The following is a 12,759-nucleotide window of genomic DNA, read 5'->3' on the forward strand; positions in this document are numbered from 1 at the left end:
AACATGAAATTCAGAGTTGAAGAAAGAGATAAATTTGTAAACTGAATGTTGACTTACAGACAGTGACATCTGCCCTCCACTAATGCCACACGGGACAACAATTTCTGTTAATAACAACCACAGCACAAAAACAGTTCCTGTGAAGTGAGATGTTCCTGCACCTATGTCTATTAATTCTAACACAACCCTCCCTCCCAGAGTTCTTTCTCACTGCTCTACTCTTGTGTCTGCCAGTTTGTTGCAGTGGCTACACAGAACTCACAGATCTTACTCACTCTTACAGGAGTAGTTAGTTAGGGTAGTTAGCAGGTTATAATTCAAGTTGGAAACAGGATACAGTTCTTCAGGCATGACAGTTTCTCAAGTGTGCTTGGGACCTTGCAGCTTTAAACAAATGTTCAGACAAAGCTCAGTTAGTTTTGTCAGTTATGATGTTTTCCCCAACTCGTCCAGCAAACTTGGATGAAGTCTCTGACTCTGTCTTTGTGAGGCAGTCTTCTTCTTTTAGCTCTCTCCTATATGGGTCTCTGGTTCACTGACGCTGCTGCTACAGCTCTTGTTAAGTCCTGGTCCAACTTGCACTGGAATCTTTCCTTCAAATGATCATGCTTGCACTGGATTCTTCTTCATTTCTTTCTTGCTGAAAGTGACATTCTTCTTTTCTGTTTCTTAACCTCCTCAATTTAAGAGCCAAGTGGCATGGCCTCAGTTGTAGTGTTCATATCTTGTTTACATGTTCCCACTGAAAAGGTGCTTGATCATTTTTTTAGCATGTTTCACCAACCATGCGAAAGTCAAAACCAATGACTAGGAAAGCTACCACCCCCCACCAAAAAAAAACAAACGAAAAAACACCAAGCCAAAAAGAAAGCAGGAATGGAAATATTTTTGTCAGATAAATGAGTAAAGGCTGAAAGAACTGGACAGTCTGTGCCATTAGATAATGCTGTGAAATTTCATTTGTAATCAAGCCTATAGATACAGTAACTGGGAAAATGAGGGTGAATATGCCAGAAACAGTGAGATTTGCTCAGGATAAAGCAGAGTTTAGAGCTATTGTGGATAGCGTTTCTGTAAGTCACACTCACTAACACATCACAATAACAAGTAGTTCCATGGCAGCTAAATTTATGAAGAAAACCTACTAGAAATGTCAGAGGAATCTAATAAAAGTATAACAGTATGTGAAGTTTCAATATATCTCCTTCAGAAATGAATGAATATAATATTTAAAAAATCTTAGAGGGATCAAACATAATCAGTGAATTTGACTATATACATATAAATATTTAGTGAAAATATGTGATATCTAAAGATACATATGAGGCTCTAGTGACGTTTCATGATGCTGAATTGACTGGCAGATAAGTATGACTCTTTCTTTCGGGTGATGAGCAGCTCTTTTGGAACTATGTGGTGGTGCTGGTTGCACAGTATCTTGAATATGTTAAATACTACTGAAGAGCAGTGGTGTCTCTCTGGAGACTAAGGTACATCTGATACAGACCATGGTCTTTGCAATCACTTGTTATGCATCAGAGAGTTGGACAGTGACTAGGGAGGATAGAAGGAGAATTGATGCCTTTGAACTGTGGTGCTGGAGAAGAGTATTGAATGTACCGTGGACTGCTACGAAAACAAACAGATGCATCTTGGAAAGGGTTAAACCGGGCGGCTCCTTGGAAGCAAGGATTCTGAGGTTCTGTGTAACATACTTTGGACATGTTGTAAGGAAGGACCGGCCCTTGGAAAGAGACATCATGCTTGGGAGGGTGGAGGGGACAGCGCAGGAGAGGAAGGCCCTCTATGAGGTGGATTGATTTAGTGACTAGGGCAGTTGGGATGGTTGTATCTGAGACAGTGCAGTTGGCAGAGGACAGAGCAGGGTTTAAGGCTGTTGTACATAGGGTCGCTATGAGTCGCAAGCGACTCATAACAACACGGCACATAACAACAACAACACCACTACTGAATCATGTAAATAATAAAAGTGATGAATTTTATATTAAGCGTGTCTTATTAAGTAAGAAAAAGAAGGGGGGGAAAGAAATCAGTTGACTTTTATTCAGTCTTTAAAAGACAAAAATAATTGCACTTATTTTATTTGAAGCCACTATGACTTTAGCATTAAAACCAGAATACTATAGCTTTACTTTGCTACTCATTAACGATAACCATTTTTTCCTTTTCTCAGGTTGCTAGATGTCACCACATCTTTTTTTGTTTCTTTCCTGAATTCTCTCAGCTGTTGAATTTAGGGAACCTCTTTCAATGGTGTCATCTCTAGTTACGATCCCTGGCCCATTTTATAGACCTGTTTTGTTTTTTTGAAGGAGTATTCTCTGAACCTCCTTGGGAATGTAACAGATGAGTGTACAGGTTACATATAATATGACTTCATCTTCTTGAATCTTTGATTACCCTTTAATGTATATTGAAAATTACTAGACATCTCATTTAATGTAGGTTTTAATTAATATCTAGAGAACTCTGGTGACTTAGTGCTAAGTAGTTGTGCTGCCAACCCAAAGGTAAACAGTTCAGAATGCCACAGAGAAAAGGTGGACAGTCTCCTCCCATACAAATTACTGCTTTGGAAAATCCCCTGGAGGGTCAGCTAAGACTTGCTTTCGATTCATTGATACACAACATCGTTATTGAGGTCAGAATTCAATTAAGATGCTAAGCATGTCTTGTGCATTTGTATGCGTGTGTATATACACATAACATATATAGTATGTATATAATTTATGTATATATTAATACCTGTATAAAAGTGACTTTGAATATCAGATGCAGTGAAATTACTTCAGAAAGCCCAAAAGCAGAGGATAGCATAAAAATATTAAAGTAGTTACTTAATACTTTTTCATTTATTTTGAAAGGTTGTGAGTGTGAACATTCTCCCAGTGACTTACTCTTCTTTCTTTTCTGTAGAAATAGTGTAGTGAGAAGAGAATGATATTTGTTATCAGAATATATTTGAATTCTTGCCTTGCTGGTTACTGATGTCTGAGCCTCTGTTTCCTCACACTTATATGGCAGTAATGGTATTTTACCCCATGAATGAGAAGATTGAATATGATCATGCATATATGAAGATATTTTGTATAGTTCTTGACTTCTAATAATCACTGACTAGGTGATAGCAATTCTTACTTTGTCTTCTGATTCATGCTAAAGTATAAATGGCTTTCTCCCTGATTATTTATTTTTTTAAAAAAATATTTCCTAGGCCACATTTCAAGATTTATAGCAGAGATGATTTTTAGATAAGGGTTTATTATCACTGATTTATTTATGAGTGTGTGATTTTGTTCTTGTAGAACATTTGAAAAGGAACATTTGAAAAGGCTTAAGTAAATGGAAGGATCCTAGTTTGTTAATTTTGGTGTTATAGGATCCTTGAGATGAAAGTTTCAATTATATTTAAATGTTCTAAACAAAAATGTGACCTTTTTAATTGTGATAGTGTCTTTGCTTAAAATGAGGTCAGTCTTTTTTCTCCTGACCTCAGACTTTGGCTATTATTAATCAACATTCACTCTTTTATTTTCCATTTATATCTTCTTAATGCTGCATTTGTTTGAGTTGACAAAACGTAAGTCTATTTCTTTCATTCATAAGAAAAATACAAGCAAATCATGTATCAGCTTGATAATTTTAGTAGATTTCAAGTATAATTGAAGCAGTATAGTGAAAATGATGAACTTTTCTATTATTAACTTTGATTTTTATTATTTAAATTGTATTTTCAACTAAAAGGCATCCTAGTTAGTGTAAATGATTATACACTTGACTGCTGATTGAAAGATTGGCAGTTCAAATCCACTCAAAAGTGCCTTGAAAGAGAGATGTAGTGATATGTTTCTGAAAGATCACTTTAAATTTCTGTGAAGCACACTTTTAGTCTGTAATACACAGGGTCTTATAAGTTGCAGTAAACTCTACAGCATCTGTTAGTGGTAGTGTGAAAAACTACAGACGAAACTCCGTTTTTCGCCTAAGAGTTAAAATATTTGATGGAAAATGTCTTGGTTTCTTTTAGGTCTTATGGAAGTGTATTTAAAGCAATACATAAGGAATCTGGTCAAGTTGTGGCTATTAAACAAGTGCCTGTTGAATCAGATCTTCAGGAAATCATCAAAGAAATTTCCATAATGCAGCAGTGTGACAGGTATGAGGAGATTTTATTTATTTTCATGTGGGTGAGTTTTGCTTAAAATGTATATGAAAATATATTCTTTGGTTATCTGTTTAGTTTCCTTTCTTATTTAGCATTTGGAATTGAGATTAATCCTTTAAGGCAACTATTTAGGCTCATCTTTAGGACTTATTTAGGAGTCTGGGTGGCACAGTGGCTAAGCATTTTGCAGTAAACTGAGAGATCATTGGTTCAAACCCACTGACTGCTCTGTGGGAGAAAGATTCAGTAGTTTGTGTCTTAAAAGATTTGCAAACTTGGATGCCTGATAAACCACTGTTAATTGTGATTCATGGTGGTGCTCCATTGGCAGTCTTAGACTGTAAATCTTTTCGGAGGAAATGGCCCATTTTCTCCCTCAGAGGAGATGATTGATTTTTGTTCTTGAATTTTTGATTAGCTGTCCAGCACATCACCAGAGGTCCTTTGGAAACCCAACAGAGCAGTTCTGCTCTCTCCTGAAGGGTTGCTATGAGTCAGAATTGAACTCCTTTGCAATGGAATGGTGCTGGGACTAAGGTGTCTGTCATTACTGTGGAGTTGGAACCAACTCATAGAAAACCTTCCAGTGGGTTTTCAAAGGCTGTAAATCGCATGGGAGGAAATCTTTTGTAGAGCAGCTGGTGGATTCAAATTGCCTGCCTTTGAGTTGGGACTTAAAGTTCTTTACTTACAGCAGAAGTGATGTTATAACATCAAGGAAATATGGTGATAGAAAATGTTTTAGTGGTTTTTCTATGTTATGTATGGAAATTATTTTTTTTGGCTTAAGGGGATCATTTAAAAATAAAGAAATTGTACTTCAGGAAGAAGAATGTGGTTTCAGGATTGGAAGAAGACTTATCACCAACCTACATTATGTAGATGACTAACCTTGCTTGAGAAAGTGAAGAAATCTTGACACAATTAGTAAGGAATATCAATGACTGCAGCCTTCAGTATGGATTATATCTAAATATGAAGAAAAATGCAAGATTGTGATAGATGATGAAAAGATTTAAAGTTGTCAGGGATTTCTTTTTATTTCCTGTGATAGCAGCAGTCAAGAAATGAAAAAGATGTGTTGCCTTGGGAAATCTGCTGTCTGGGACCTCTTAAAGTGCTAAAGAGCGAAGATATCAGTTTAAAGACTAAGATAACCCTGACCCAAGCCTTGTTATTTTGATTGCTTCATAGTCATATGAAAGTTAGATAATGAATAAGAAAAACTAAAGAATAGATAGCTTTTGGCAGAGAGTATTGAGTATTGTATGGATTAACTGAAAGGTAAAAGAGTCAATGTTGTTGGAAGAAGTGCAAGTAGGGTGCTCCTTAGAGACAAAGATTGAGCACGTTTGTCTCACATGTTTGGGTATTTTGTCTGGAGCCACCAGTTGTTAGAAAAAGACATAATACTTGGAAAAGTAGGGGGTCATCTTTGTCTCACATGTTTGGGTATGTTGTCTGGAGCCACCAATTCTGAGATACCCATGACCCCATGCTTCTTTGTCCTGATTTCTCCTCTTTAGACACCTCCAATGAGACGGATTGGCACAGTGGCTTCAACAGTGGACTTGAGCATGGCAGAGATTTTGAGGATGACACAGGATAGGACAGAGTTTTGATCTATGAGTTATAGGCACCTAGCAACAACAGCAGTTAGCACTGTGGTATTAACCTAGAAGTTGGCTTTTTTTTTAAAAGCCATTACAGTTAGCTGTACCTGGTCTTCAGCTACCTTAACTACAGACACATTGTCTTGCAAATTATCAACAGCTGTGGGACTAGAATAAGAGAAAGAGAGCTTCCCCAAGCTTCTTGCTTGGGGAGCAAGACTTGAGTCAAGCAAGATTTATGGTGGGAAGACTTGAGGAAGATTGGAACAAGACCCTGGTGAGAGTGAGACCCTGGTGATAGTGGTGGAGAGATTGTGACATTGCTGTAGAGAAACTGTGACAAAGTGTGACCTGAGGTGTCCTGAATTTGTGCTGGCCACAGTGCATGAAAGAGAAGCTGACTTGAAACTGCTCTGAGGCAAACCTTGCTGGAGGCTTTGGATTTGCCTGCCAAACTGAAACTAGAGCCTGGACTAATTGGGAAATTGTGCCTTGGGACTGGTGGACTAAAACTTGGATTTGCTTTAGTATTCTTTGCCTCCCCCATTCTCCAGTTTCCTTTGCTAGTAAACCCCACTGTTGGTACCATAACTATGAGTCAGCTATGAATAAACAAGCCTCTTGCTGCTGCTATGCCTTCTAAAGGCATCATGGGGTAGGTAGGCTACGGTGTCTTTATCTCCTCTCTGCTCTGGGAGAGTGAGTGGCTGTACTGTTCTTACACTGTGTGGCCCTTTTAGAGAGACACTCATGGCCCCATCCTTCTTTGTCCCAATATCTCCTCTTTAGACACCTCCAGTGAGATGGATTGCCATAGTGGCTTCAACAGTGGACTTAAGCATGGCAGAGATTTTGAGGATGACACAGGATAGGACAGGGTTTTGATCTATGAGTCATAGGCACCTAGGAACAACAGCAGTTAGCACTGACCTATTAGCTGAAATATTTGTGATCCAAACCTGTCTTTCTGCTCTGGGGGAGAAAGAGTGGTGATCTGCTCACTTAAAAATGATGGCTTAGAAAAATAGATGTTTGTACTTGGTACTTTCTTTCTCACATGGAGTTAGTTGGTAAAAGTAAAAATTAACTCATAGTATCGACTAGTTAAAAACATGGTAGCTCTGGTGACATAGTCCCTGAGAGTGCACTGCCAACCCAAAAGCTACAACTCCAGCAGTTCAGATACACCTGCTACTCTGTGAGGCAAAGAAAGATGGGCAGCATTCTCTCATTTGACTTACAGTTTCAATAAAACCCACTGGAGTGTTAGATATGTCAGTTCTGACTTGAGGCAGTGAATTTTGAGAATCAAAACCTGTCATGTTTTAGTTAAATGTAACTCAGCAAACATTTACTGAGCATCTCCAGTTGACCTGATAACTTTACTAGGATCTGGAAATGAGAATAAGTAAGATACTACTTTTCCTTTTTGAGAATCTGGCAGTAAAGTTGGAGAGAGATATATAAGCTTGTGGATATAATACAGCACAGTCTCTCTATTGACAGTGCATAGAGATGAGAACAAAGAGGTAAGACTTTACCTAAGGGGAATCAGGGCAGTTGAAAAGCTTAGGAGGTGGGAAGTTGCTCTGTAAGTGAATGGTTGAGGGAGAGTAAGGAGAATCAGAGGGTGAGAGCTGAAAATAGCTTATGGTATGTGTTTCCTCCCCCCCCCCCCAAGTTAGGAATAGCTGGAATGAAAAGAGTAAGAGATTACACAATGGAATACTATGCTGCATTGAAAAACAAGGAACTCATTCAATATTATTCAAAATGGGTGACCCTGGAGGACATTATGCTGAGTGAGGTATCTCAGTCACAAAGGGACAAATGCTATATGGTGCCACTGTTGTAGAATGACGTGGCATCGGGGTTGGGGTAAGGCTGAGAAAAACTGGATGAAATATGTTTATGGCATTGAAGTCTATGGGGGAGAGAATAGTCTAAAAGTATTATATTTTAGGGCTTTATTTTTATCGTAGGAGTACGCGATGAGGGTTGCAGAGTGGATTATATTTGGGGGTGGGGTTTGGGAGGTACGGGGGGATTGTGTACCAGTGAGGGAGTTTTGCTTTTCAAGGAGAGGAGCCGACGGGGGGGTGCAGTTTGTTCTTATAAATGAAAAAAAAAATAATAAAAGGAATATCTTATTTTAGAATGTTTTCATGTTCTATATTGTTTTAAGACAAATATATGTCAAGAACTGTGAAGAGTCTGGTATTTTTCTCACTGTCTAGGGAGCTCTTGTGGTTCAGCCCGCAGGGAGTTACACTGCAAATCAAAGGAAGAGCCTCTCTGGTGGTTTGAATTCACCAGTGATACTGACGGAGAAGGATGGGCTTTCTCTTTCTGTGTGCCTTACAGCCTCCAGAAATCTCACTGCAGGGCCAGCCATTATTCTTTTATAGCTATTATTGATTCTGACTTGATGGCATTGTGCTTGGATTTTCTAGATAACTTGTTAGTGCAATTGCTTTTCGACCTTTTGGCTACTATCAAGTATTATATGTTAATCCTGTACTATTTTATAGATGCTGATAGAGAACAGGAGTCAGAAATGAAGGATATGTATGTATGGCTTTCAGATTCCTTGAGTGTGATGTAGAGGTTTGCGTGAATGCTGTACAGGTACTGAGTTTGTACCACAGTTGAGGAATACTGAAACTGGGGACTAAATAGGCCTTCTTTGTCCCTGAAGTTATTACTTCATACCTGAAAATTGCTTTCTTCTAACACAAACCTGAGATATGGCCTAACCAGAGTGGTGTAGACTTTGTATTCCTAACATACCCAGCAAGATATACAGGGTTATAAGAGACTTGTGCAAAACCTTTCTCACCTACCAGTGTAAAAGATTGTGTGTGTGTGTGTGTGTGTGTGTGTGTGTGTGTGGTGTCTGTGTAACTTTGTATTGTGATTTGAATGAAAGTTTGTGGAGAAAATTGACTTTTTATTCAACAGTTAATATACATTTTGATTCATGACCTTGATAACAATCCCTACAATGCAGTAACACCTCCCGTGCAGTTTCCTCCTTGTGTTTACCTTTCCCTTTCCTCTTTCACCCCCTTTTTGTTTTCTGAGATTTATCTCTGGTTAAACTGCCCTTTTGACTGCCTGGTGTTGGTTATTCTAAGGAATGTGCAACTCCCTGATGCTGCCTTGTTAGCTTTATAGGTCTGTCCGTTGTTTGGCTAAAAGATGAGCCATGCACGTGAGTTTGGTTCCCAGCTTGAAAGTTGTCTACAAGCCAGTCTTGATGTCCACTACTTTCTCTGAGATCAGTACAATCTGTATGCTATTATCTCTTTGGCTAGTGAAGTGACCGAATAATCCTAGGAGAACTTTGCTAGTTGAATTTCTTCAGTTTTGCTTTTCTTTAGTGTATGCCATTTATGTATATTATGTTACATATTTTCCATAACGACTCTTTAGCTTGCAATTCAAGTGGATTTTTTTTTCAATCATACATTCCTTGGCCACAGATCAGAGTATATAATTGCAAAGTTTTCCAGACCTTGGTATTAATTTGGTAAGTTGATGAGAATGTGGTTTCCACGTTTTGATGTAGAAAAGGGAAGATTGAATAAAGAGCATAGTGCTAGTAGACCCATGAGGTGCTTGATACATGTTTGTTCCTATTATTATTCTGTCTTACAGTAACAAGAGTTCATGGCCTGTGCTGCTATAGTGGTCTAAATTGAGTGTGGTCTAACTATTATATATCTTTCCCCCTTAATTTTGTGAGTTTTAGAGCCTATCCACTCTTATTCATATTTCTGCAACAGCTCCTCATTTGTTTTTCATTTTTACTTCCTCTAGCCACTTTTCTTCTAAAACTAGAGACTTTTAAAAAAAAAAATACAATTCTGATCAAGTCATTCCCTGTTTAAAACCCTTAAGTACTCCCTATTGCATTGATAAATCAGTGTAAGCAATACAAAGTCCTACTGTACAATGCACAAGAGAAAGAACAATGGTTGGCTCTCAGACTTCATACTAAGAGGATTTTGGTCGGAGAGGGAAGACTGAATACACAAGATTGTTAAAATGCAGTGTGATACAAGATGTGATGAAGTTTCTATGGAGAACTGTGAGGGTTGGATAGGATAGCTGACATCTGTCTCCTTGGTGATTCCGAGACATCTTCCCCAAAGAAGCGATACCCAGCTGATTCTTGAAGCATGAGTTAGTTTATTTGACCAAGAGGAGAGGTGATCCTGGAGGTGAGAACATAGTATTACTCTAGCCTCCTGCACACTCTAGTTCTTCCACAGCAGTGTTATTTTGCCTGGTGATGTTTCAGAGTAAGATTCCATTTGAACCCTTGCTGTTAGGTTAAAAAAAGTTTTAAAATCATTTTATTAAAAAACTAGTTATGGATTTACCTTAAGGATTTTTTTCACCCAATAAAGACCCTTCATCCAGTGAGGGCTTTAGTGTCAACATCAAGAAAATAAAAATCTTTGCAATGGGACCAGTAGGCAGCAGTATGATACATGGAGAAAAAAATGGAAGCTATCATTGTTTTACTTTTATTTGGTTCCTAGGTAAATATTTGTGGAGGTAGCAGTCAAGAAATCAAAAGACATTATTAGGTATAATCCATTTTCAAGCATCTCTTTAAAGAACAAGGATGCCAGTTTAAAGACTAAGGTTTGCCTGACACAAGTATTGTGCATGTGGAAGTTATATGATGACTAAGGAGGATTGATGAAGAATCAGTACTTCTGAATTGTAGTTTTTGTGAAGAATATTGAATATACCATGGTTTGCCAAAAGAACAAACAAAACCTGTCGTTTTGAAAGAAGTACAGCCAGAGAGAGTGGTCTTTAGGGACAAGGATCATAAGATTTGTGTCACATACTTTGGGCACATTCTCAAGAAGAGTCAGTCCCTGGAGAAGAACATTATGCTCAGAAAAGTAGATGGTCAGAGAAGGTGAGGAGGACCAGTGGACTTGAGAAAAGGGATGGTGAGGGGGCATAGGATTATGCAAAGTGTCAATGTGCGCTGCAGCACCTAACACCAAAAACAACAGCAATGCTGCTTTGGAGGATAGTAAATGTCATTTTAGAACCAATTTAAATAGGTAATAATTTTAATTACCAAATTTAAAGAATTACTGTTTTCTCTCTCAAATTTTCCGAGCTCAAAATAAAGAGAATAGAAAGAAAAATTTGGGCATGATTGAAATAAAAGCTTTCAATGTATAATCAGGTGTGCTTGATACAGGCCATGGTCTTTGCAATCACTTGTTATGCATCAGAGAACTGGACAATGACTAGGGAGGACAGAAGGAGAATTGACGCCTTTTAGCTATGGTGCTGGAGAAGAGTATTGAATGTACCATGGACTGCCAAGAAAACAGATTCATCCTAGAAAGGGTTAAACCAGGCTACTCCTTGGAGGCAAGGATTCTGGGGCTTCGTCTGACATATTTTGGGCATGTTGCAAGGAGAGACAGGTCTTTGGAGAGGGACATCATGCTGGGTAGAGTAGAGGGACGGCGCAGGAGGAAAAGACCCTCTATGAGGTGGATTGATTCAGTGACTAGGGTAATCGGGATGGGTGTGTCAGAGGCAATGCGATTGGCACAGGATAGAGCAGGGTTTAGGGCTGTTGTACATAGGGTCTCTATGAGTCGCAAACGACTCGATGGCACATAACAACAACAAATGAATGAAAACTCTTTTACAAGACTTATATTTAAAATGCATTAGTTAAAAAAGGTTTCATTTTTCCTTATATTAAGTAGTAAACTCTGTGCCTCATGAACCTCAGTTTTCTTGAGAATCACTCCTAAAAATTGAACCTACATTATCATGCCTAATATTTGGTGAGCCCTGTGTATGTACAATTCGATCAGTAATAGATACTTACTAAGTTTACTTATTGAAACATTATGAAAAGTTGAATATAATCTATTGGGGTTCAGAAGAAAATGATTTGTGAATTAACTAAATGAAATTATGTTTGCATTTTCTTTTAGCCCATATGTTGTAAAGTACTATGGCAGTTACTTTAAGAATACAGACCTCTGGATTGTTATGGAGTACTGTGGAGCCGGTTCTGTCTCAGACATAATTAGATTACGAAACAAGACAGTAAGTATTTTAAAATTACTGTTCCAATCTTATTCCTAAAGACTAATGTTAGAATATGACTATGAAGAATGAAAGAATAGTGTGAAAAAGAGGAGACTTTTACAGAGGTTTTAATTAGAGATATGAAAATCTGTCACGTCTTTTTCTCTGTGCCAAGTTTAGAAGCCACATGATTGTTTAGGATAATTTTTGGGAGCTCACTAAGAAACTACTCTGGAGGACTTGCTTTTTCCTTACTGATTTCAGTGTGTATACTACTTATTAATGCAAGTTCAAGAAATTGTAGTTACAATTTTACTTAAATCTCACAATGTTTGTGATATTTCTTTAAGTTTTCTATATTCATTACTGTAAACAATTAAAGCAATTCTATACTTGGAATTTTTACAAATAATGAAAGTTGTATTTTCCATTTTTTCCTTAAATATCACTTGCAAATCAAAATGATTGTGATAGTGGAGGTTATACAGCTATCTTTATATCTGTGGCTATCTATCTATATCTCATTGCCTTCAAATCCAGACTGATTCAAAGCTGATCCTCCAGTAGGCTTTCAGAGTCAGTTAATCACACAGGGGAGGAGATTGCCCATCTTTCTTCCATGAAGCAGCTGATGGATTTGAACCGTGTACCTTTGGGATTGCAGTGCAAGGTTTTACCACTAAGCCAACAGGTTTCTAGAAGCCATAAATTGCAGTAGGAGAGATTCCCTATTATTCTCCTGTTGTACCACTGGTAGATTTGAACTGCCAGAGAGGTGCCACTTTGGGTTAGTAGCATAGCTCCCTATGGACTAGGCCACTAGAGTTCATAAAGACACTATTATATATCTTTCCCCCTTAATTTTGTGAG

General features: G+C 38.0%; 1 protein-coding gene across 1 annotated transcript in view; it reads left to right on the forward strand.

The window, feature by feature from the left end:
* STK3 (serine/threonine kinase 3) overlaps window positions 1-12,759 on the forward strand; it is a 347,232-nt gene that overhangs the window by 29,899 nt on the left and 304,574 nt on the right. The window contains exons 3-4 of the mRNA XM_006900017.1: window positions 4,049-4,177; window positions 11,793-11,907. Of these exons, the coding sequence (XP_006900079.1) occupies window positions 4,049-4,177; window positions 11,793-11,907 (244 nt within the window). The remainder of the gene's footprint in view (window positions 1-4,048; window positions 4,178-11,792; window positions 11,908-12,759) is intronic.

The sequence above is a fragment of the Elephantulus edwardii genome, unplaced genomic scaffold (genome assembly GCF_000299155.1).
Source record: "Elephantulus edwardii isolate Elephantulus edwardi_28Jun2011 unplaced genomic scaffold, EleEdw1.0 scaffold00270, whole genome shotgun sequence".
NCBI classification, from domain to species: Eukaryota; Metazoa; Chordata; class Mammalia; order Macroscelidea; family Macroscelididae; genus Elephantulus; species Elephantulus edwardii.